Source organism: Pelobates fuscus, chromosome 7 (assembly GCF_036172605.1).
Source record: "Pelobates fuscus isolate aPelFus1 chromosome 7, aPelFus1.pri, whole genome shotgun sequence".
NCBI lineage: Eukaryota > Metazoa > Chordata > Amphibia > Anura > Pelobatidae > Pelobates > Pelobates fuscus.
Genome location: NC_086323.1, coordinates 10,384,626 through 10,412,197, shown reverse-complemented (window position 1 = coordinate 10,412,197; position 27,572 = coordinate 10,384,626). Strand labels below are relative to the sequence as shown.

Here is a 27,572-nt window from a genome sequence, read left to right as displayed (position 1 = left end):
TTAATGTCACTTGTCATTACTGAATAAAGGCCTCTCTGTTCATTCCTTCAGTTAATGTAAAAATTTAAATGTGTCTCCTTGTTAAAGAGACACAAAGGCGTCAGTATTGCTTTCGGAGAGACGATGCCTAATGTATATAATAAGAATGCGATGCTAGGACTGCAAGAACACAATTAGCAAATTAAAGAGAACCTTTTCTGAAATAAATAGAGAATGTTAAGTGAAAGTTCTTTGGTAAAAAACTTGAAAGAGAAACCTAGAATGTGACTGCAGATAAGAACCATTCGGCCCATCGAGTCTGTCCAATGTTCTAAATGCTTTCATTAGTGGAAGCTATAGATGATCATCTACCCAACAGCTGGGTACACAACGAGAGAGAGAGAGAGAGAGAGATGCACATATAAATATAAACAAACAATTTTAAGCAGATCTGTCATGACAGGTTCACGTTAACATTTTAAAATATTACAGAATACTCCAGAATGGGCAAAGAAAGCACAAAAAATATTACTACAGACTTGCAATGCATAAAGGGCGGGGGGGGGGGGGGGGATAAATTAAATGTTATCACGGTGATCGGACAACTCTACTGCAAAATTCAGCAAAATAGCAAGAATTGGAAAATCCGAGTTGGAGATTATTTTACAATTCCCTATTTAGAGTATAATGTATACTATGCATATTTATAATGCCCTGCGACATTCTGTATTGCCATATAAATGGAACATTGTCATCTCACCAGAAACTAAAGCGTAAATGTTGATCAAAGTATCTGATCTATGGCTATGGCGATGGCTATCCTCCCAAAACTGTCAGAACAATAAACATAACAGCGAGAAATCTGAACACAATAACAATAATTATCAGAACTAGCAGCACACATCTCTTTCCAATACAATGCAGGGAAGTAACATACAGTTTGATCCACTGTGCCTGAGTACAGTAAGTACATATTCCAGGAAAAAAAACAGGCATCTATAGTGTATGGGAACCTGCAATGTGAGAGTCAGCTTATGGCGGCTTGATTCACATACACAACGTCTGCAGTAATTATAGTAAGACGTTAGTATCTCAGTCTAACTCAATGTGTTCTGCAATTTGAGAGTGATCTTATGGCGACTCGTTTTGCATACACAATGTCTGCAGTAATTATAGTAAGACATTAGTATCTCAGACTAACTCAATGTGTTCTGCAATGTGAGAGTGATCTTATGGCGACTCGTTTTACATACACTACGTCTGCAGTAATTATAGTAAGACGTTAGTATCTCAGTCTAACTCAATGTGTTCTGCAATGTGAGAGTGATCTTATGGCGACTCTTTTTTACATACACAGCGTCTGCAGTAATTATAGTAAGACGTTAGTATCTCAGTCTAACTCAATGTGTTCTGCAATGTGAAAGTGATCTTATGGCGACTCGTTTTACATACACAGCGTCTGCAGTAATTATAGTAAGACGTTAGTATCTCAGTCTAACTCAATGTGTTCTGCAATGTGAGAGTGATCTTATGGCGACTCGTTTTACATACACAGCGTCTGCAGTAATTATAGTAAGACGTTAGTATCTCAGTCTAACTCAATGTGTTCTGCAATGTGAGAGTGATCTTATGGCGACTCGTTTTACATACACAACGTCTGCAGTAATTATAGTAAGACGTTAGTATCTCAGTCTAACTCAATGTGTTCTGCAATGTGAAAGTGATCTTATGGCGACTTGTTTTACATACACAACGTCTGCAGTAATTATAGTAAGACGTTAGTATCTCAGTCTAACTCAATGTGTTCTGCAATGTGAGAGTGATCTTATGGCGACTCGTTTTACATACACAACGTCTGCAGTAATTATAGTAAGACATTAGTATCTCAGACTAACTCAATGTGTCCTGCAATGTGAGAGTGATCTTATGGCGGCTCGTTTTACATACACAACGTCTGCAGTAATTATAGTAAGATATTAGTATCGCAGACTAACTCAATGTGTTCTGCAATGTGAGAGTGATCTTATGGCGGCTCGTTTTACATACACAACGTCTGCAGTAATTATAGTAAGACGTTAGTATCTCAGTCTAACTCAATGTGTTCTGCAATGTGAGAGTGATCTTATGGCGACTCGTTTTACATACACAACGTCTGCAGTAATTATAGTAAGACGTTAGTATCTCAGTCTAACTCAATGTGTTCTGCAATGTGAGAGTGATCTTATGGTGGCTCGTTTTACATACACAATGTCTGCAGTAATTAAAGGAAGACGTTAGTATCTCAGACTAACTCAATGTGTTCTGCAATGTGAGAGTGATCTTATGGCGGCTCGTTTTACATACACTACGTCTGCAGTAATTATAGTAAGACGTTAGTATCTCAGTCTAACTCAATGTGTTCTGCAATGTGAGAGTGATCTTATGGCGACTCGTTTTACATACACAACGTCTGCAGTAATTATAGTAAGACGTTAGTATCTCAGTCTAACTCAATGTGTTCTGCAATGTGAGAGTGATCTTATGGTGGCTCGTTTTACATACACAATGTCTGCAGTAATTAAAGGAAGACGTTAGTATCTCAGACTAACTCAATGTGTTCTGCAATGTGAGAGTGATCTTATGGCGGCTCGTTTTACATACACTACGTCTGCAGTAATTATAGTAAGACGTTAGTATCTCAGTCTAACTCAATGTGTTCTGCAATGCGAGAGTGATCTTTTGGCGACTCGTTTTACATACACAGCGTCTGCAGTAATTATAGTAAGACATTAGTATCTCAGATTAACTCAATGTGTTCTGCAATGTGAGAGTGATCTTATGGCGACTCGTTTTACATACACAACGTCTGCAGTAATTATAGTAAGACATTTGTATCTCAGACTAACTCAATGTGTTCTGCAATGTGAGAGTGATCTTATGGCGGCTCGTTTTACATACACAACGTCTGCAGTAATTATAGTAAGACGTTAGTATCTCAGTCTAACTCAATGTGTTCTGCAATGTGAGAGTGATCTTATGGCGACTCGTTTTACATACACAACGTCTGCAGTAATTATAGTAAGACGTTAGTATCTCAGTCTAACTCAATGTGTTCTGCAATGTGAGAGTGATCTTATGGTGGCTCGTTTTACATACACAATGTCTGCAGTAATTAAAGGAAGACGTTAGTATCTCAGACTAACTCAATGTGTTCTGCAATGTGAGAGTGATCTTATGGCGGCTCGTTTTACATACACTACGTCTGCAGTAATTATAGTAAGACGTTAGTATCTCAGTCTAACTCAATGTGTTCTGCAATGCGAGAGTGATCTTTTGGCGACTCGTTTTACATACACAGCGTCTGCAGTAATTATAGTAAGACATTAGTATCTCAGTCTAACTCAATGTGTTCTGCAATGTGAGAGTGATCTTATGGCGACTCGTTTTACATACACAACGTCTGCAGTAATTATAGTAAGACATTTGTATCTCAGACTAACTCAATGTGTTCTGCAATGTGAGAGTGATCTTATGGCGGCTCGTTTTACATACACAACGTCTGCAGTAATTATAGTAAGACATTAGTATCTCAGACTAACTCAATGTGTTCTGCAATGTGAGAGTGATCTTATGGCGGCTCGTTTTACATACACAACGTCTGCATATAGTAAGACGTTAGTATCTCAGACGTAGACGTTATAGTAAGACATTAGTATCTCAGTCTAACTCAATGTGTTCTGCAATGTGAGAGTGATCTTATGGCGACTCGTTTTACATACACAACGTCTGCAGTAATTATAGTAAGACGTTCGTATCTCAGACTTACTCAATGTGTTCTGCAATTTGAGAGTGATCTTATGGCGGCTCGTTTTACATACACAACGTCTGCAGTAATTATAGTAAGACATTAGTATCGCAGACTAACTCAATGTGCTCTGCAATGTATTCATGTTCAAAATGAAACTACCAGCCAAAGAGAACTCTGGCGGGGAGTAATAGGGTTACAGGGGTAGTGAAGGGCATAACCCTATGTATACAGAACAAACAGAAAAAGTAATGAGGAGAGCTCCTCGTATTACCGGGGTGCTCCACCTCACCACTACTACCCCTTGATAGATATCCAATAGTACTGGCTTAAAAACTGACAAGCTTTATTGAAACAAAGAAATAATAATTACGATAGTATTAATACTCCACCACACTCACAAAAAATGATGAACAACACACACCCTCATACACCCTAAATAGTGAAAAATTAAAACAAAGACTAGAGACTATACACCTAACTGGTAAAGTATTCAAGCATTTTCCTCGTATAAGCAGATAAGTCACAATATATCAGAGCAGTGCAGCTCAATACAAATATGTCAAAGTGTATCAGAGCAGTACAGCTCTTGTATAATTAAGTGAGACAATTGAGCACACTGACAAAAAATTGTAGGAAATCCAGCCTGTTAATAGTTAACTGCAATATATAGCATGAAATCTCCCCCTTCTTATTATATGGATCGAAACTTGTATACCAGGGAAATCCAGCCTGTTAGTAGTTAACTGCAATATATAGCATGAAATCTCCCCCTTCTTATTATATGGATCGAAACTTGTATACCAGGGAAATCCAGCCTGTTAGTAGTTAACTGTAATATATAGCAGGAGATCTCCCCTTTGTATGGGTCGAAAGTAGGGAGAAAATAAATAACATAAACTCAGAAAAACTCTTCCAACAGATCCCTAATTAAACATTGACTTCCAGCAGTAAGGAGAAAAACCTCCTTGTATTAAGTCTAGCAGAAGTTAAATCGAAAGGATAGGGAGATGAGAGATGGAGGAAACAAAATTGGTTAAAGAGAGTGCTGTCTAAGCAGAGTCCATTGTAAAGGAAACAGACTCAGTCACTACACTTAACATATGTCATAAATCCCTATAGTATAACATAAAGTTAAAGACCTCTTTAGGGAGTATCCTGCTAGCTGTAGTCTCAGTCAGTAAAAAGCCATGACCAAAAACGTTAAGTCATAGCTAAATAATAATTGGTGGTATAGGTACAGGTCGTCCTGCACAGGTCGCCCAACGCGCGTTTCGGCGGTATAACCGCCTTTCTCAAGGGCAGGTAGCTGGCCATTTTGTTTCCTCCATCTCTCATCTCCCTATCCTTTCGATTTAACTTCTGCTAGACTTAATACAAGGAGGTTTTTCTCCTTACTGCTGGAAGTCAATGTTTAATTAGGGATCTGTTGGAAGAGTTTTTCTGAGTTTATGTTATTTATTTTCTCCCTACTTTCGACCCATACAAAGGGGAGATCTCCTGCTATATATTACAGTTAACTACTAACAGGCTGGATTTCCCTGGTATACAAGTTTCGATCCATATAATAAGAAGGGGGAGATTTCATGCTATATATTGCAGTTAACTATTAACAGGCTGGATTTCCTACAATTTTTTGTCAGTGTGCTCAATTGTCTCACTTAATTATACAAGAGCTGTACTGCTCTGATACACTTTGACATATTTGTATTGAGCTGCACTGCTCTGATATATTGTGACTTATCTGCTTATACGAGGAAAATGCTTGAATACTTTACCAGTTAGGTGTATAGTCTCTAGTCTTTGTTTTAATTTTTCACTATTTAGGGTGTATGAGGGTGTGTGTTGTTCATCATTTTTTGTGAGTGTGGTGGAGTATTAATACTATCGTAATTATTATTTCTTTGTTTCAATAAAGGTTGTCAGTTTTTAAGCCAGTACTATTGGATATCTATCAAGCGGTAGTAGTGGTGAGGTGGAGCACCCCGGTAATACAATGTATTCATGTTTCTCACAGTCTGATATTTCCACATAGAGCATTTTATATTTAAGTGAATCGTGCAATTTGCACTTTGCCTATTTTGAGCCAGTTTTTTATTTTATTTATTTATAATCAATCAAATATATAAACTCCAAAATGGAAGGCTATGTTGTATTTCTCTGTGCAGTGATTTCTAAGCAGAGAATTACCGCAGGATGTGAGACCCGGCTGGTTTATATAACACCATGGCGGTAACATGAGCAGGATTCAATGCCAGGCACAGGTGAGAGGGCTGTGCTACAATGATGTGGTTTATAGGCCACAGAATAGCCTGGTAAAACTGCAAGCTTAGGGGGGGGCTGCTGGAATGTGTATGTTGGGGGGAGGAAGAAGGCCTGTCATAGCACAGATAAATCATAGAGAATGAGGCTGCTTGCATGACCAGGATCCTGCCTGATAGATTTATGGCAGAGGAAATGAACCCTTAACAGTGGGGGAATGCTGCTCTGTTAGCCTCTGGCACTTAATTGGTTAACTGGAACTCAGTCGCATTGGTATTCTTTTTTTTTTTTTCTTTCAAAGTACAAGTCTTCACAGATTCCTTATTTCTCTGGAACTCCCAGGCAGATGTTATACAGAGATAGAAGGAAGGTAGGGGTGGGGTGGTTATTTAAACCTATCTATTGGCAAATATTGAACTCCATCTAATATTGTAACGTGTTTTTCTTTACTCCGACACTGGAAGCTGTTAAACCTTTGTCCAATCAGGTCGTGAAAGGCTCTCAATGGGTTATCAACACCTCTGTATGATGACAAGATACATCAGTAACCAAATCGGCTGCAGCATTGTATCCAAAGGGATTAGCGTAATCAAGACATGTCTGTCATAGACCTCTGTCTCAATTAACCAAAGATCCCCGGTGCTAAACGTGTCATCCCGTCTCATAGTTCTAATATATAGTATGTAGATAGTTTCAGTGTTTTTGTTTTTTTTATAGTATGAGTGTTTCTTGATACAGGACTGTATCAAAACACAATATTTCTTGCTTTGATTTCAATAAAACATTTAATTCAGTTACAACATATGTGAGTGATTTACTTTATTTACAGTTTTATACTTCATAGATAAAAAAAAAAATCATTTACCTATTTAGAAAATATTTTATCAACATTTCTCTCTCATTAAAAAGGGCAACTTACCAAATAAACCCTCAAGATAATTCTATATCAATGTCAATGTGAACTTATCTCCCAGATTTGTAGAAACAGAAAATATTTTGTTAAGAATTTTGAAGATAGCAGGGCGCATTATCGAGGCAGAGGTAAGTTTATATTTTATGCACAGATTCTACAAAATCTTACATAGCAACAAGCAATGAAAAGGGGTCAGGCTGAGCACAATAACAACTTTGTACTATTGCAGTGTATGGCACAGAGAGCCTGTAACATTTGTAACAATCACACAGCTATAAGACAATTACTCAGACTTATATACTCCTAGTTTTAAGCTGCTTATATTAAAGAACAACTGTCATTAACCCCTTAAGGACCAAACTTCTGGAATAAAAGGGAATCATGACATGTCACACATGTCAAGTTGTCCTTAAAGGGTTAAAGGGACAGTCCAGGCACCAAAACAACTTCATGTAAATTAAGTTGTTATGCTGCTGGGAGACGCCAGGGGCACTCTTACCTCAAGGGTTAAACCGTTCTTACAAGATTTAACCACAAAGTTGCCGCCAGTGGCGATATCCACCCCCCCAGGCTGCATTGGGTTTCAGAGTGTTCTGCTAATAATGTCAGCCAATCAGACTCTCTATTCCAAAAACTGGATTGGAAAGAAGTCAGGGGGAGTGGACATCGCCACTGAAGGCAACTTTGGGGTTAAATCGTTCGAGAACTGTTTAACCTCTTAAGTTAAGAGTGCCTCCAGGAGCCTTGTGACACCATAATAACATAATTTACATGAAGTTGTTTTGGTGCCTAGAGTGTTCCTTAAATATTCACTTTTTTTTTTTTTACATTTAATGAAAGTTAATGGTATATTTTTTTTTAAATGCTACAAGCTGATTTTTGCTTCAGAAAATGTTCCTTTTCATCTGTCTGAGCGTCCATGTTGGGCCAGGCTCTACTGTTATCTGGCCAGGTTCACGCTGAGCAATCATAGCAGCAGCAAGTTAGGCTGAGCAGCAGTCGGACAGGTAACAGTAGAGTCTGAACCAACATGGCTGCTCAGCCAGAGGAAAAAGTGACATCTTAAAAAAAAAAGAATATGAAAAAAAAAAAATTATCACCATGACCATTTCACTGATTTGAAGTGATTATGGTGCCTGGAGATTGAACATACTGTGTTTGACTAATACAGATATTAACCCCTATGCAATATGTTGGTGCCAATGACGGCACGGCCTCTCTGCCTACCCCTCTCCTCCACTCCCTGTCCTGCTTACCAGAAAAAGGCTTCACCAACTAAGAGACTTTCATGTTCGTATGGGTCTATTCCTACTCAATAAATCCTGGCACGATCAGCTTCTGTTATATGTTATAAGTAAAAGTATGGCAGGGTGATACAAGACATATCATCCACAGGAACAGACCCATACCAAAACTAAAGGCTCCTAATTGCCTTTTCGTCGTAAGAGGGGGGTCAGTCTAAGCAGCAGTCAGCTTATACACTGACCCTGGATGGTATATATTTTTTTTTTATTACTTTATCTATTATCTATATAACACAGTTTGTAGTAATGAATTGTATGCTCATAGGAACAAAAAAAGCATACAACGAAAAAACATATAATGGCTAAATCAGTTCAAAACACCAAAATACGATTAGAAAGATACACAAGATCCATTACATCCAAAATGATACTTACATTTTAGAGTCCAATTTAAGCAGAAAGCCCAGACGGTCATATTCTGAAAACCAAAAGGAAACAAATTAAATGGAAATGTAAGAACAAACAGACATAATGAGTCAATGTGGATAAGTAATATACTCTCACATGTTGTAAATGGATAATGGCGGTTTATCTCACAGAAATTACAATATGTCATAGCTTGGGAAAGTTACCATACAGTAAGTTAATAATAAAAGTAAAACAAAATAATCAAAATTCTAAAAACCAAAAGATATTTTTTAAACGCTTTTTATCCTAAATATGAGTCATTGCTAAGATACAATCCAACAGACGCACACGATTAGGTAAACTCACACACACCATTACACACACACACACCTTTACACACACACACCTTTACATACACAAACACACCATTACACGCACACACCTTTACACACACACACACACCATTACACACACACACACACCTTTACACACACACACCTTTACATACACAAACACAAACACACCATTACACACACACACACACACCTTTACACACACAAACACACCATTACACACACAAACCTTTACACACACCATTACACACACACACACACACACAAACACACCATTACACACACAAACACATGATGTAAAGAAGACAGAGAATAGCTGGTTTGGGGTTAAGTTAGAGATAAAGTATAGCACCCCATTTGGACAATCCTTTATTGTTTCAGAGATTTGGCAGCAGACTGTTAAACCGGGGGCCTCCTAGACTGGCCAAGCAAGCTCCCAGGAACCAATAGATATATAAAACTAAATCAGTATAAACTCTCAGGTAAGTAGCCCAGAAGCACAGTTGTTTTTTCACAAACACCTTAATTTTACTTACTAGTTTTTTTATAACAATTTGTTTATCTATAGACAAATGTGTCAAAATACATATCAGCTACATCGCAAACTTCTGAAACAGATACTGACACTTAGAAGCTACGAACTGCAATATTTCTTGAGATATTTTCCGTGTACAATACTGCAAGTCTGTAAATTAAAACCTGGGTTCTCTGACCTTCCATATTAGCCTCGATGTTTGCAAGCTCTCATTATGGGCCTTCTTTGGTTTGTTTTTTACAACAAACACTGTGTGGTCAGATAGAAATGTGGTCAGATAGTGTGGCATAAAGAAATGTTTGGGAGCCCCAGCAAAGATAACAAACCGCACTGGATCTATGCTCTCCGACACAGCGGCAGCGGCTCTAATTTGTCATTATGATTCTGGGAAAAGTGGGTCCATAAATGTTTATATACAGATAACATTACCCATCACTCACTGAAAGAAACTTTCAAATGTTTCACATGGAGACTAAGAATAGGCGCCTGTATCTGTACATGGAAGAGAATGCCCAAACTTCCTGTGCCCCACGATCTTCGTTATTGGTGGGATTAAAACAAAGATATACATAGGAGCTGGAGTGAGCGCACATGAAACGAGGACCCCAAACTGACCGGCTTTGCCGTGGGAAGCGAGCCCTGATACAACGTGCCTGCTCTTTGGGAGACCCAGATTGACATTTGCAAAAGTAATAATTTAAGAAGAATTGAGCTATGCAAGATGAATGTTTAAATATACTGTGATGGGAAGTTATGAGTGTACGGCGTGTGTTTAGTTAGCAGAGAAATGGTTCTGTCTCCCCCCATCACTCATGGCCAAGCTTGGCAAAGCATTTCTCAAAAGACTTGATGATCAATGAAAAGGTCAATCACAAATATCCACAGTGCCACGTCCACCATGACTGCCCCATGAGCTATTATACACAGTGACATTATACCTTACTAAATAAGATCTGGTAACAGAAACATTTGTTACAGACATGTCCTATACTACGGGTATCCAGAGGTTGGTTTCGAACACAGACTATTTGTTTAAATAATAGTCAACGGATCACACTCTTTCATGACTTTTAAACTTTTAATTATAAAGATTTTGCTGTATTTAACCCATTTTCATGTTCTGGGGGTATTTTATATACTATACACATCACAAACACATACATTGGAAAAAAATACATTAACTGTGATTACCACCACACTTAGACTGAAGGCTGATGTTACAAAGTTGATCTAAGGACTAGAACTGGGGTTCATGTGGTTTTCAGTGGACCCCTCTAATTTGATCATGACTGGTCGATTTGGAGTGGATCTGGAGACCCCAGGATCCCACACACGGTCTAACGAATGTGTTTTGAAGAATAATTTATAAAACAAGAAACCGGGTGAAGGGAAGTTCTGCTCCCATGGCTCTACACTGGCCAGCACGTTCTTTCTGGTTTAGGGTCTGTGGTGGTGACATTCTGCAGCCTGTTTCCTGGGTCTATAAATGATATTTTCCCCCTATTTCTGCTGTCACCGCATACCAGACCGGAAAGGATGATGTAGAACAGTGAAGGCTAACAAACCCTATAACACAAAAGTCAGAAAGTCACTGCTGCTCTGGAACGCACCCTAATTCTTGAATGATTTTCCTAAGCTTGTAGTCACTAAACACTTCCAGGATGATAAACTAAATAACACTTTTTTGTGAATTAAATCGCAATGAAACAAATGAGGCAACAATAGCTGAGCTGAAGAATACTTCTTATATTCAGTCGTCAGTTTTGCCATTCGGATTTCAATCGTAACCTGAACAGTTTATTAAAAATAAATTTAGTAGACGTCATTCAAAAAGATCTGAGCAGGTCCTGTAACAGAGAATGGGCTGAATGTGTGATGCTAGCTTCTAAGTTTAATTAAATAAATCTGACGCCAGGAAGGACATGTGCATTGTTATTCTGGAATTCAAACTACATTTCAAATGTTAAGCAAATATAAACTGAAAACAGAAGACTGGGAGAAATGTTCCCGTTTGTCAGTTTTGGCCTAAGATTTGAAATTCATTAAAGGGACACTCCACTGTCCAAATACAAAAATAAATAAATATCACTGTTTAGTAGATATACCCTAATGCAAACATAAACACATTTAAATATACATTTTATTCATATTTAAAAACCGGATGCAAAACCTGTAGATCTCTTGTCTGCATCATTTACGAGCCCTCCCATTCTAACTCCGCCCAGACTTTCTGTGGCTGTCCAATCACAGACTTCCCAATACAGTTCAATGAGAAATCTTTGCAAGGCAGGTACTCTGGTTAATTGCTGCCTCTTGAGTTTATCTCCACTGAGCTAACCAAACCAGGAAGTAACGGGACAAGCAGTCTGATTTCTATTGAAAACTGCACTTATTGTAAAATGAGAAAAATAAAAGAGGACACACTCTTTACACGTAAAGCGCTCAAGCTAAACTGCTTTAGAAGTCTGAAGTATCCTTTTAAGCAGTTCCAACAATTCATTCTTTACTGAGTACCCCTTACAGAGTTTTTCTCCATGAATCGGTACACCATTGGGTGTGGTTTAAAAGGACGCGACGCTGACACGAAAAATCACTGCCCACAGAAGGAAGACCTTCCTGGAATGGGTTGGAATGGGCACGCTATGCTGCCTGACAATCACACAGGGCATTCTGCACAGCTATTGTGACCTAATGATGTACTCACAATACACTTTTTGGGGACAATTCCCCGTTGTCCCCAAAAGCAGGACACTAGGTAACAAACCCAGGACGGTGAAACAGGACCCTAAAATCAGGATAATTGGGAGGTCTGCACAATGTCCCAAGGTAAAGATGTTATGTTGCATGTAATAAGCGTGCACTATACATGTATACGTGTATTATGCGATAGGGATGTCCGTGACACACTCCTTGTCTCCATGTGTTGACAGCTTTATAAAATCCTGATATCTACATGAATTGCCTTCAAGAAAGAGTGAATGAAGACACAAATTTGAGAGTTTATCCCCCATCCCAACGTCTGACTAGCCAGAATTTCTAACATGACAAATAAAAAACACTGTAGGTTGTGAGCTGCCAGACTTTAGATTGTTACAATAAAAAATCATGCAAGATATATAGCCGTGGGCAATCTGATTATAACAGTATGTGCCCTAAACCAGGATCCAGTTTAGTAAAGATAAGGGGTAATATCAGACATTCAGAAACCAATGTAAGCATTAACCCGGATGAACATGTTTGCACTTGTCAGTCGTCTCTCATAACATACTGTAGAGTTTAGGACCACCCACAAAGATAACGTTACATATCACCCTCACAGATACAGATTTGGAACGGTATTCTCACTGAACAGGTACAATAAATACGACATAGGTAGGGATTATACGATTTGCAAACATGCCAATCATCAGAACCATTTGTAAAATCTCAAACATATTTATTAATACGAGCACAAAGTAGAGGTGATATTAATGAATAGATACAGGTTATTTAATAAACAGAATCTGTGTTATTTAGTTTATAGTAGACAGGCTATTTCCTAAATATGAGACATGATATTTAAGAAATAAAAGACAGGTCAGTTAACAAACAGATGACAGGCTATTTCATAACTAAAAGATGCGCTATTTAAAGGGACCCTATAGGTACCAAAACAGCTTTTTCTTAAGGAAGCATTTTTTGTGTATAGATCATGCCCCTGCAATCTTTTTTTTTTTTTGTCATTCTTTGTTTTATTGAGGCATATTCGGTTACGGGTACAGAATAAAGAAAGGGAGACAATAATAATTTGTACAAGTTGGGGGTTTCACAATGCGATACATATTGTCTTATAAAATCGTCGGCATCTTTTTATGTAAATAACAGGTATATATTATATACTTTGCTAGTATAACCATAAACAGTGCTTTTCTAGGTAAACTTATTAAAATAGAGAGTCAGTAGGCTACATAACATTGTAGATGCGCTTTAGCCGATTAAATCTGCTGGTTAAACATTTAAGAGGATTGCATGTTAGGTAACTATCCGGATACTCATCAGGGGGATAAACCATTTGCAAGGGGGTAGTTACGCTAAATGTGCATACATTGGGGGCTGCGTTCATGGCTAAACATGTATGGCTGTGTGAGTGTACTAAGAGCGTACGTTTACAATACACTGGGCACACAACGGGCGCACACCTATGTATAAAGCGCCTATGAGTGCTAGGCTGTGTAGATTGGGAGTAGTCCCTGATTCACCCTGTGGAAAGAGTAGTCTAGAGGGTCGCGGCGTAGTTTCCATATAAAATTGGGTAAGAACTTAATATGAAATAATAACAGAGTCATACGAGTAGGCAACATGGGAAGCATAGGCATAAACGGGAGTCCAGCAAGGGGAGTCCATGGGGGTCGTTTGGGCTAGGGCACCGCAGCTATTGGGCGAGAGTGATGGTGATGGGGCCTCCAACTAGTGGGCCTGTTCAGCCTATACCTCTGCTGGGCAGGGTGGAGAGGTTGGCACCGTCGTTCAGGTTAGGTACAGTGGTGTAGCTGTTAAATGACTGCACAGGGCGTTACGGCTATTGTGTGTGTCCTAGAGTTTACCCCCCCTTGATCAGTCCCAGGGCCAGATTCAGCCGCCCCTCAATTATCTTCCATTTAGGAGGGTGTTTTGATGCCTATAGTGTCCTTTTAATACATGGAAGACAGGCTACTTAAAGGGACACTCCAGGCACCCAGACCACTTCTGCTCATTGGAGTGGTATGGGTGCCAACTCCCACTACCCTTAACCCTGCAAGTGTAATTATTGCAGTTTTTTATAAACTGCAATAATTACCTTGCAGGGTTAAGTCCTCCCCTAGTGGCTGGCACTGGAGGGTCCCTCTCCCTCCCACCCCCCAATCCCCAGTTGCTGAAGGGGTGAAAACCCCTTCAGTCACTTACCTCAGGCAGCGACATGTCCCACGTCGCTTCCTGCTCCTCCCCCGCCGCTCCACCTTCTTCCTCCGTCGGCCGGTGGGCGAGACTGATCCCGCCCACCGGCCGAGGAGACCTAATGCGCATGCGCGGGCGCATTCCATAGGAAAGCATTGAAAATGAATTTCAATGCTTCCCTATGGGGAATAGAGTGACGCTGGAGGTCCTCACACAGCGTGAGGACGTCCAGCGACGCTCTAGCACAGATAATCTGTGCTATGATGCAGGAAGTGACCTCTAGTGGCTGTCACTAGTTTTCACCCCTTCAGCAACTGGGGATTGGGGGGTGGGAGGGAGAGGGACCATCCAGTGCCAGGAAAACGGATTGTTTTCCTGGCACTGGAGTTTCCCTTTAATTAATTGACAGCTTGGTTAATACATATTTGACTTCTGGAAATAAAAAAAACAGGGCAGTTAATAAATATATGATTAATTAAAGGAACATCATAGTGTACTCCTAACGCTAAATATGGAGAAATGAGGATCACTATAGGGTCAGGAACACAAACATGTATTCCTGACGCTATAGTGTTAACCCCCCTCCCCCCACCTTATTTGCCGGTGCTGCCAGTGCTATCCACCTCCTTGATAACATAATCAGAATTGCAGATTTTTAGCCAATCAAATGCTTTCCCATATGATAAGGATTGGAATGGCTAAAATCGGCAAGGAGGCGGGATTAGAGTGGGGCCAAACACCGTTTTGGCCAATCAGCACTTCAATGCATCTCTATGAGGAAAATTCAGCTTCCCAATGCAGAGTGTGGGGACGCTGAACGGCAGAGCTGCCTACTGTGCAGCACTGAGCCAGGAAGCACCTCCACTGTCCATCTGAGGAGTGGCCACTTGGAGGTGTCCCTAGGGAGCAATTTAAACACTGCCTGTTCTCTGAAAATACAGTGTTTGCATGAAAATGCCTGAAGGCAATGAATATACTCACCAGAACAAGCGAAGTTTGTTTATTTTTATCGGGATGTACTTTTCAGGTGACATGCAATCTCTGGCAATTCAGTGTGCACACCCACCCAAATTACGCAGAGAACACCAGTCGATATACAGTATTGTTTTTTTACCGCTCATGTAGTGTGACACGCTTTATCTGAAAACGGGAGAAAATATCTCTCCTATTTGTTTCAAGCAGAAAATAGCAGGTTTTGATTTAGTATCACTCAGTGTGAACCATTTTAAGGAATACGGATTCAGAATCTGGTTTACTATGGAGGGATTTCCTATATTGTGTAGTTGTAATTAAATTGACTGCATTGATTATTCTAGGTTCTATGTGATTTCCCTCCTCTCTTCATTCCGGTCTTGTTTTCCCAGCCAGGCATTGTTTCATTGTTCCAGGGACACATCCAGACTAGTACAAAATGGCTGCCTTTAACGTCTTCCATGTGGTTCACAGTCCTTTTTATGGTCTATCCCACCCTTCCTTGTAAACAGAACTCCATTCACACTGGCTGTAATGTCATTAAGATGTGCAGTGTGATTGGTTGCTATCCGAAGTGCATACTGCTATTGGCTGACTTGTGTTCAGTGTACAGACAAAGTAATGGATAAAAGCTTTGAGTGAGTCTAAATAAAGTACACATTGCCTTTCCCCACTTTATCGAGTCTCTGGCCGATGTATGTGGGGGAACTTCTGTGGAAGCCCTCCCTCTCTGGAAGACCCTTGGCATTACTAATCGGGTAGTACTCTATTTCCTATGAGAAGGAACATGGCCATGGATTTTACTAAACCCCCAAACAATAATCTGAACTGAAAAAACAGCTTATCTGGAAAAATCCTACAATTTACTCAATTTACAGCCAGATTATTTGTCCTAAATTGTGCCATTAGGAACTCTATTTCACTCCAATTCAGTGATTAACCCATAAGAGTCTAAGTTTAATATTAAAGTGGTGAATTAAAAATTGAATTGCTAAATGTAGGCCTGAATAGTAAATACATTTAAATAAAGCTCGCTGAAGTATTTTGTGTGTCTGGATATTGTCAGTTTATAAAAGTGATGATTTCAAAAGGATTGCGTCTGGAGTGTTTCTTTAAAATCCTACTTTTTCTGCACCCCCTTCTCGCCCAGAACTAACTTCCTGTGGACACAGTGAGAACATCGGAAAGCTATAGAAACTTACATGAATATAGATATTAGTAAAATAGAATAGATAACATTATTAAATAACTACATACAGGATGGTTTGCAAGTTATATGAATAAAACATAACAACCGCATTGAGTTGGAACAGGTTCTAAAAGGTCTTCCTCTGATTCTTCTTTTGTCATAAATAATTACAGCATCATCCCGTTTCTTCTCTCTTTATCTAATCTCACACAAAAAGCTGCTTTGCACTAGCAGTCAATTAACAGAGAAGGAGATAAAAACTTGTAATGTAAACACACTCTCCTAACACATAGTTCAAATTAACACCTTACAGGAAATGTTTTTTGAGGCTGTGTGAGTGACAGCCAGGGAAGGTGTGGCTAGGGCTAGATTAACAAAGTGGTTTAACTCCTAAATGGAAGAGAATTGAGCAGTGAAACTACAGGGGGGCATGGTCTATGCACTAAAACCACTTCACTAAGCTAAAGTTGTTTTAATGCTTACAATCAGTGTTCCTTTAATATTTAATAAAATGTTATAAACAAAGCCTAAATCTAATTCAAGTAAAATCCAAATGAAACTAATACAGTCTTATTTCCATGCTTGCCAGTTAAGAGCAGCCATTATGCCTATACCATCAGCCAGAGTTTCATTTCGGCTAACGAATACCAGCAAGTTTCCACAGTTGCACACTACCCGCATATGCCTCCACTGATATCGACCAACAGTTCGCAGTTACCATTTTTCATATTGGACAAAAAGGAATATATTTATTTACTATAACAACATCAGGACACTATAAAGGTTCATCCATCACATGTGCTTTTCATCCGTGATCATCTGAGCAGCTAACCTTTCAGAGTTTAATTGTTAAACAGTAAACAGTGGTGAATTATAAAATTTATCCAGAAATCTGAGTTGCAACTTGACTATTTTATCCTAAATTTAGCAATTTAAAGGAACCCTATAGGGTCAGGAACACAAACATGTATTCCTGACCCTATAGTGTTAAAACCACCATCTAGCCCCCTTGGGCCCCTGATGCCTCCCTAAATATAGCAAAATCTTACTTGTATTCAAGCCTGATGCTGTAGCTATGCATGCTGTTTGCCTCAGAATAGCAATCTGTCTGCTAACATCATCAGAAGTGGTGGCCTGATCCAATCACAGTGCTTCCCCATAGGATTGGCTGAGACTGACAAGGAGGCAGATCAGGGGCAGCGCCAGCACAATTAAAACACAGCCCTGGCCAATCAGCATTTCCTCATAGAGATGAATAGAATTAATGAATCTCTATAAGGAAAGTTCAGTGTCTGCATGCAGAGGGAGGAGACACTGAATGTTTGGATGCATTTTAGGCAGCCATGACCCAGGAAAGATCTCTAACAGCCATCCGAGGAGTGGCCAGTGGAGCTATCACTAGGCTGTAATGTTTCTCTGAAAAGACAGTGTTTACAGCAAAAAGCCTGAAGGTAATGATTCTACTCACCAAAACAAATTCAATAAGCCGTAGTTGTTCTAGTGACTATAGTGTCCCTTTAACTTTTTTGAGCAAATCAACCCTTTAAAATTTCCATAAATCTGACTTAAAAACAATATTCTGCAGGGATTTATTACATGTACAATGCTTAAAGATAGGATCTAGTGCTAAATTTGTACTAAAATTTGAATAAAGGTTTTATGTTCTTTTATGATGTATATCTCTGATCAGTCTCTATGGGAGATGCTAAAAGTTACAGCAACTACCAATTTCCACTTGAAAATAGTGAATCAATATAAACTAAAAACTTACCTCCGTTCCAGCGGCAACGTTCGATCCTCCTGGTTTCCCCTCGCTAGAAATGAATGGATGTCAAGGAAGGCGGGCCGAGTAAAGGCCTCTTTGGAATGGAAGGACAGCCAGAACTCACAGCTGGATGATGACTCCCCAATGATGAGACAGCAGAGGGGTTAAACTCTGTATGCAGCTTTTTATAACAAAATGCTACAAACACAGGTTCCAGGCACCATGACTACTTCAAATCAGTGAACCCTATAAATATATCTGAACCAGACTGATCTGTGACAGTCATGCGAGCAGCCTGTGAATAATTACATTATATTCAACACATCATGATTCCAACAGAAGAACCTCGCTAATGTCTACATTCTCTATTCATATTTAGATTAATCTGCTGACTGATTCCCGTCAGACTGTGATCACTTGATGGACGACCACCAAAAATGAAAAGCAGTATTTTAATTTGTTTTATTTAAATGTTCACTATCACCTGAAATATTTTTAAATGAATCAGTTTAAAACAATAGTGCAAATCATTTTAATTTTCATCTAAACAAGCTACAGTGACCTTGGCTGGAATTCCTGCTGTAAGAGTGGTTTCATAAACCGTCTCCTCCCCGACTATTCCACCAACGTTGTCAGCCTACCCGTCTCAGGTGGATGAAACTGACAGAGTGATTGTCAGTGATAATAAAAATATTTACTCAAACTGTTCTAGAGCACAGGGGAAGCATGGAGCATAAATGTGAGATTGCTTCGTACTCAATGACCCTCACGTATCTGTATTATAGCAAAACTTACATGGAAGTATAAGACCAGATACTCCGAGAAACACAAATACACGCCAGAAATCCATGCCATTTAGTTACCAAACATATAGATCAAATTATCTGCATATTCTACCAAGATTCTCGTCATTATGTGTATTACAGTGTTTCTAGAAATTAAACGGTCTGAATAAAAGAGTCCATGAATTACAGTCGGCTTGCGTTTGGAGACGGGTCATCTTTTGCCCTATTTGCTGGGAATTCAAAATTCTGAAACCATCCCAGAAGGCCTTATTTCTATGTCCTGTACATGGTGTCAGGATTCATGAACACACTAGATATTGATTATACTTATACCGTATGTTTAAGTCTGAATAAGGTGTGTTACAAAAAAAAACAACAACAAAAAAACAAAGAAGAGGATACCAAGATGGACATCATCTCTGATCAAGGGAACAAGGTGAATTAAATCGGGGAATGGCCTATTTTAGGCCAAATGTACATATTTTTCTTTATTTGTGAATAGGAAGATATCGATAGGCTGGGAGCGACAGCAAAGCTCCTGTCCGAGGCTTCCTTGCGGAAGGAGATGGGCTGAGCAATGGACAGAATTTAAACCATTCATGAACGCGTTTAATCAGGTAAGCCGGCACTCGAGAACCTCCTCGCATTATCTGTGATGGTGCCCAGAGTGTCCCTTGTAACACTCCATGTTCTGCGGCTAATGAAAGAAATAAGAAATAATGGTTCTTTAATAAACTCAGAATAGCAATAAACTGAACTTGAAAGGCAAACTTTATGCAAAAATGATGTCGTCCAAAACCTTCTCCAGCTCAGCTGCAGTCGCTGCAGTTTGGAGTTTAGTGAATAAGCCTCACAATCACTCTCTGGTACATAATCATTGCTCTTTAGCAAAGTGTGAACTGTCAGGAATTCTCCAGCGAATTTCAAATTATAGATCGAAACAGGCAAACTGGAAATATGTAAAACAAATTGAAAATCAACTGTATTTCTAGATCAGCTACTTTGGCCTTAAATTTGTATTTCCCTAGCGAATTCCAGAAAATCCGTTTTAGTGAATCACCCTGTAGGATTTAAATCAGCACTGTCCCTCCCGACTCCACTACACCCAATTGCCCCTAGGCCCCCCATATTGCCATTTAAAAAAAAAAATCTTTATTCTGTGCCCGGACCTAGGTCATCTGCCCACACTAGATAGTGAAATTCCCGTGTATGCCCAGTTAGACACTTGGGCATTCACTATTGTCCGAAAATTCGGACGGGAATTTTGTCTATTCATTCGTCAGAAAGACAAATGAATGAATACAAATTTCAGACGGACAAACAAATGTCGGTGTTTGTTTGTTCGAAGGACAGAGGAATGTTAAACTTACAGAGTAGGGCCACTGAATTCTATGTGGAATAAATGTTTCCCTTTTCAATAACCACTCTTGCAGTAATTGGCAGCTCTAGCACGGTAGGAATCTGATCGAACCATGATATACTATAATGGTGCCATGTTAATGGTCACCAAGTTGTACAGTACAGAACTTTCTACATTCTGCAGGTATCTCCGTAATCTGCATTACCATTCTAACTGTCAAAATGTTGCTGCTGTGTTCACTCTGGGAACTTAAATAAATGGACGTCATTTTAAAGGATGTGCTGGAATAACTAAACAGATTGGAGTATGCAAACATTTGTCCACATAGCCACATTTTGACAGCACTGGGCTCTTTAAAATGACCTGAAGCACGTATCAGAGATGTATTTCTTTTATTGTGTTTGTTTTATATAATTTTTTATCTAATTCGAGTATATAATTTCTGAAGAAACCCCATGCCTGCCTGATGGTGACAAAGTAGTGAATATTGGGTCATATAACGGACAATCTGGCTAAATGTGATTTCTTAAAAATGTCAATATATATATATGTATACATTTAAAAAAATATTTTCTATTATTCATTTTGAGTCAGAAAACGTGATAATTAGATTATTTATTTGGAGACCACCAACATCACAGCCTATCAGAATGTTGTGGACAAAAGCAACTTTGAACCAGACCGGGTCTCCTCTGACTGTCTATTAAAGGGATTTCACCAATATCTGCACATGCACATGTACACCTAGTCTGAATTTTAGGCAGAAAGGAAAACACTCTAGGGATTATAAGATCTGAAGATGGCTGCAATGAAAGCCTGGGAGGGGGTCTGGTATACGGTTCACAAATATCTGGGAGTTATTGCAATGAAAAGGATCTGCAATCAAGCACTTAATAGATTTCAAAAACATGAAAATTGCATGTAGCTTTGTAAATGATGTGTATTAATAAATCAGAAATTATTTTGTTTTATTTTTGAAGCCTGTTTTAAAGGGACACTATAGTCACCAGAACAACTACAGCTTAATGTACAGTATACAGCTTATTGTATCTGTTCTGGTGAGCATAGTCAGTCCCTTCAAGCTTTTTGCAGTAAACACTGTCTTATCAGAGAAAATGCAGTGTTTACATTACAGCCTAGGGACACCTCCACTGGCCACTCCTCAGATGACTGCTAAATGTGATTCCTTGGGCAGTGCTGCACAGTGTGACTGACATTCAGTGTCTCCTCCCTCTGCATGCTGACACTGAACTTTCCTCATAGAGGTACACTGATTCAATTCATCTCTAAGAGGAGATGCTTATTGGCCAGAGCTGTGTTTGGCTTGTGCTAGCTCTGCTCGGCCAATCCTATGTGGAAGCATCATGATTGGCTTAGAATCACTTCTGATGATGAAAGCCAAGCAGGCAGATCAAGGGCAGAGCCAGCAGTGCAGACTTAAACAAAAGTAAGCTTTTACTGTATTTAGAAGGGCAAGGCAGGGCAAGGGGGGGCTAGATGGTTATTTAAACACTATAGAGTCAGGAAAATATCTTTGTGTTCTTGACTCTATAGTGTCCCTTTAAGTGTTTTCATTTGGTAAGTTAAGAAACAGTGTTTTGGCTTTATCTGATTAATAGAAAACACCATTTTGATGGTTGCGTTTTTAACAAGCAAACATGTTATACATAATTTATTCTTCTTTGTTATAAAAAAAAGAAATCTCTGTGCTCACCCTTGTAAAATGAGCTGCATACACGTAGTATAGTCTGATCTTCATATTAAAGGAACACTATGGCGTTAGGAATAAAAACAAGTGTAACGCAAATGTGTTGTAGTAATTAGAGTATTGGACCGTCCAAAATTAAATAAAAAAAATAGGGGGCAGAAATTTCCTCACCTCTCCACCTCCCGTGACGTCACGCAGCTCTCAGGATCTTTGAAGAGGAGTATTGGAAACTGATGAGCTTGCACGGCGAGCAGCACCTGATCATCTAAATCCTTCTCATAGGAAAAAGCATTTAATTGTTCTAACCTGCCACATCATGTGACAGAGCTTTATTCGAAGCCCTGCAATGCTGCACCCAGATATGGCCTGGATGGCGTTAGTGTACCTTTAACACACTTTCCAATCACTGTGTCACTTTATTTAGCTTTATTTCTCTCTGTAAGTACAAATGTGGTTACTCACACATGAAGGATATAACTGACTGATTCCTCTTTTTGAATCATTTAGTATTTTATAATATTTGTTCAATGTCAACATTAACCCCTTAAGGACACATGACATGTGTGACATGTCATGATTCCCTTTTATTCCAGAAGTTTGGTCCTTAAGGGGTTAAATTAGTAGAATTTCTTTGGAATCAGTAAATTGCAGGGTGCTGCATGATTAGTCATCCTTATGTCGTTGGGAGAGCTGTAATAAGACTGGATGCCAGTAATGGTGCAGCGAGTGCGCCATCGCAGGACAGATTATAACTGCAGCCATTTGTAAAGGAAATCATACAGCTGGTAGACGGCCCCTTGGACCAGAGACATTGAAAGGAAAGGGTTTACCTTCCTCCATTGCAATGTCAGTTTCAATGCTGGATTCATGGGCCAGAGCTGAATATTACTGTAAGCGTAATTACAAAATGTGAATTTGTGTTTTCAGTCTCCTGCAACCAATGTAAAAATATTATATGTACCGGTATATATATATATGTATAATATGAAATCATTTTTAAAATGTATCCAACAATATTTAAAGGACCACTATAGGCACTCAGATCACTTCAGCTCAAAGAAGTGGTCTGGGTGCCAGGTCCATCTAGGGTTAACCCTGCAGGTTAATCCAGCCTCTAGTGGCTGTCTCACTGACAGCCGCTAGAGGCGCGTCCGCGATTCTCAATGTGAAAATCACAGTGAGAAAACGCTGCCGTCCATAGGAAAGCATTGTGAATGCTTTCCTATGGACTGATTGAATGCGTGCGCGGCTCTTGCCGCGCATGCGCATTCAGTGCTGATGTCGGAAGTGGGAGGAGATTTGCCCGGCGCTGGAGAAAAGTAAGTGATGAACCCCTTCCTCTCCCTTCAGCCCGGCGGGAGTGGGACCCTGAGGGTAGGGGGACCTATTAACACTATAGTGCCAGGAAAAGAAGTTTGTTTTCCTGGCACTATAGTGGTCCTTTTAAACATTTGCAAAGCTTATCCACGAATATCCAAAAGGGAGGGGAAAAAAAGGACATGGAGGAAAAAATAAGTATTCCAAGGCAGCAGGAGATAATTCGAAAACTAAATACAACTAAATAAAACATGAGAGCGATTGAGCTGGTTCATCTCCAATAGTCTTGACGTTTTCCAATCCAACTCACATACACCTGTCCGTGTACACAGCGAGAATGTAACTTTCTACTTATTTTATATATTACTCTTTTACTTTATTTGTGATTTTTTTTGTTATGTATTTAACATGTTAAACAAATTCTTCTTCTATTAGTAAATTAAAATGAAAAAAAACAAAAAAACTTTGTATCATTTATTTAGATTTTTAAAACATTAATTTAAATAAATAAAAAAGGTTTTTAATATGTATAAGTGATTGCAAATACACTAATTACGATATTTGGTAATGATAACATATTTCAAATAGGCAGAGGGTCATTTTAATGGGGTGTCCAATGGTGTGACAGGGGAAACGGGGACCTGTTTTTTTCTGGACATTTTAAAAGATTGCTCTAAGCACAGTACCCTGTAGTTGTTATGATGTCAGCAGTGCCTTTGCTCCGAGGGCCCGCTCATTCTCAGTGATGCAGAAGCTGATAAAGCCACCATTCATTGGCTGAGGGCGTCAGCTGACCACCACTGTCAGCCAATGAATGGCACACAATGCAAAGAAAATTGCACAGAATTGATATTAGCCAGCCTGGAACTCTAGTGGAGCGGAGTTACGCCTCTGACAGCCAAGGAGTTAAACTCAGTATGTGGAGCTATTTACAGTAAACTCCAGGCACCATGACCACTTCAAATCACTGAAGTGCTCATGGTGCTTGAAGTGTTCTTTAAACCCTCATTACCTACTGAGTTTGTTGTATTATAAAGTAATGTATCAAAAATACCTTTACTTGTGTTTATAGACCAATGCACGCCTTATTTCTGTAAAAATTCTAAACTGCTAAAAAAAAAAAAAAATGCAATAGAGTACTTTTTTTTTTTATGATTACTATGCCAGATGAATATTATGGGATATTCCTGAAACCTCTTTATTTATGCATTACCAAATTACAGAACCCTGGAACAAAGTCTACAGATCATTGGTTTGTCAGCAGGTCACATTCAGTTTCATAAAGTTCTTACGATTAACTCAAACGGGCAGATTTATCAATGTGTATGAAAAGGGCTTAAAATCTGTTCCAATCCATTTTAAGTGGCACCATTATTTTTTGTATATTTTCTTTGCACTTCCACAATTATTTACCACTAATGAAGAAATATCAGCAAATATTTTGGACAAGTTGTGCCTCCTTCTGCACCAACATAAAAACGGCTTAGAGAACACCAGAAAAAAATACAAATTTGAGGACGAGAGAAGATGTAAATATTAATGAACGGAAAGTCCTAAACAAAGTTTAACAGAACGGAACAAAAAGTTAAATTAATAAACAGTGAAAAGGGACCAGGATTGATTGTTCACACTTTGATAAATCTTCCCCAACGTCTTTAAATCTCATTCACCACCTACTTAGAACTGGCAGCACCGGTACAACCCCAGGCTCTTTGGGCTCCCTCTGGATTCTGTCCGCGGCAAGGCTCGATGGGGCAGCTGAGGGTAGGGTCGGGGTTCCAGATTTCCTCTCTCTCCGTCCTGTTCAACAAGGAAATCTTTCCCTCAGTAATGAAATTAGATGTAATGAAGCAGCGTAAGAAAGCAAGCAGGGACAGTCGGTAGTTGGAGGTAGCCAGCAAGCAAGCTCCACCCGAGGATTAACAACCCACGGTCCAGGTTAGGCATCAGCGGGTTTTAAAGATTAGTCCAACATTCTCAAACAAGGAGTTTTAAAGTGGATCTGTCACACGGCAGGTTTTTGTATCATTACATTTACTTTCAGAAACTACTCTTACTTTGTGCTTTTATTTTCAAAAATGTTATCAATTTCTAAAAATATTACTTTGATAAATTGCTATTTAACTTCTGAGAAAGTTGGCAAATCCTCACATACCGTCTCACCAGCTTTCTGCTTCTAACTGATCATTCCTGTTAAAGGGGGAACTATTCAAAAAAATTAACTAGAGATACTTTGTGGCAGACAATAATATCTGCAGTTTAGAGAGATGCAGTTACATTATTGCTTTAGTGGAACAGATATTGGGAGGTTTATTTCCCATACCAGCCTGTTTATGGTCGGTCACTGAGTGAGGGTCAGTGCCTCCTCTAAGCAGTGCATATCAGGCTGCTGTCACTGATCCGAACAGTTAGACTAACTGCTGTCTGTAGAATGTTCAGGGAACACAGCAGATCTCGGGGGTGGGAGGGGGAGGTGAAGGGGAGAAGCAATTAACCAAAACTCCAAAATCTTTTACACCAAATGGGTATAGACATTACTGGTGTTTGCATTAGCATATAGTAATATATATACTATGACGTCTTTGGTTTTTAAAGCCCCAGGGGTTAAACTAATTATTTTTAAATGGCATGCCTGAAAGGTCATTTGTAATTACAGGTTTACGTATCAGCTTTAGGAAGAGGCACAATGAATGTAAATCTCAGCATTACGGCGGCTCCCAGAGCAATGAGGATTTTGGAAGGTGACAGATCCAGTTTAAATATGTACTCTCAGAAAAGGAAACACATGTTAGGGTCTGGCTGAGAATGATAAGATGATGAAAGTTGCCAAACACAGTCTTAGTGCTGTGACCAGAGATGTGGCGGCGGTGGTGCTAGCAGTGCCCCACATATCTCTCCATTACCATAGTAACTGTAAAGAGACTATACGATGGTAAAAGATATGTTCATGCTGTACAGTACAAGAAAAGTTCTGCCAAATAACGTAGGGAATCAATTGGCTGTTGGAAGGAATTTATCTAGCATCGTAGAGAATATGTCATACAGTGAATACTATAATCACTGCAATACAACAATACTATTATTACTCCAAGCCAGTACTTGCCACACGCGGCCTGCCCGCCCTAGCAATGACAGGTTTCCCGGAAAATGCGGTTGATCTATCACGTCTCACAGGCCAAAATCTAACCTTATTTTTCTTTCTCTTCCTTACGCCAGTTCACCTTGTCCAAGGGACGCCAACTATGCCATTCTATGGTAAGGCAGTTCCCACTTTATAGACAGTTACCCATAGTGCCAATCAAGCGCTTTCATGCCAGACCACCTTTTAAAGTCAGTCCGCCTTTTTTTCCCCACTCCATTTTTTATACCAGTATCATATCCCTTCACTCCATATCCCTTCACTCCTTGCCCGTCACCATATCCCTTCACTCCTTGCCCGTCACCATATCCCTTCACTCCTTGCCCGTCACCATATCCCTTCACTCCATGGCGGTCACCATATCCCTTCACTCCATGGCGGTCACCATATCCCTTCACTCCAGGCCGGTCACCATATCCCTTCACTCCAGGCCGGTCACCATATCCCTTCACTCCATGCCAGTCACCATATGCCTTCACTCCATGCCGGTCACCATATCCCTTCACTCCATGCCAGTCACCATATGCCTTCACTCCATGCCAGTCACCATATGCCTTCACTCCATGCCGGTCACCATATCCCTTCACTCCATGCCGGGCACCATATCCCTTCACTCCATGCCAGTCACCATATGCCTTCACTCCATGCCGGTCACCATATCCCTTCACTCCATGCCGGTCACCATATCCCTTTACTCCACGCCAGTCACCATATCCCTTCACTCCAGGCCAGTCACCATATCCCTTCACTCCAGGCCAGTCACCATATCCCTTCACTCCAGGCCGGTCACCATATCCCTTCACTCCAGGCCAGTCACCATATCCCTTCACTCCAGGCCGGTCACCATATCCCTTCACTCCAGGCCGGTCACCATATCCCTTCACTCCAGGCCGGTCACCATATCCCTTCACTCCAGGCCGGTCACCATATCCCTTCACTCCAGGC

At 39.7% G+C, this 27,572-nt stretch overlaps 1 protein-coding gene across 4 annotated transcripts in view; it reads right to left on the bottom strand.

Moving 5' to 3' along the window:
• ST3GAL3 (ST3 beta-galactoside alpha-2,3-sialyltransferase 3) overlaps positions 1–27,572 on the bottom strand; it is a 269,877-nt gene that overhangs the window by 145,102 nt on the left and 97,203 nt on the right. For 2 of the 4 annotated variants that reach the window (XM_063427681.1, XM_063427682.1), the window contains 2 exons: positions 25,166–25,288; positions 8,618–8,660 (listed from right to left, as the gene is read on the bottom strand). In XM_063427681.1, coding sequence (XP_063283751.1) covers positions 8,618–8,660; positions 25,166–25,288 — 166 coding nt within the window. The remainder of the gene's footprint in view (positions 1–8,617; positions 8,661–25,165; positions 25,289–27,572) is intronic. The other 2 variants (XM_063427683.1, XM_063427684.1) reach the window with 1 other exon arrangement.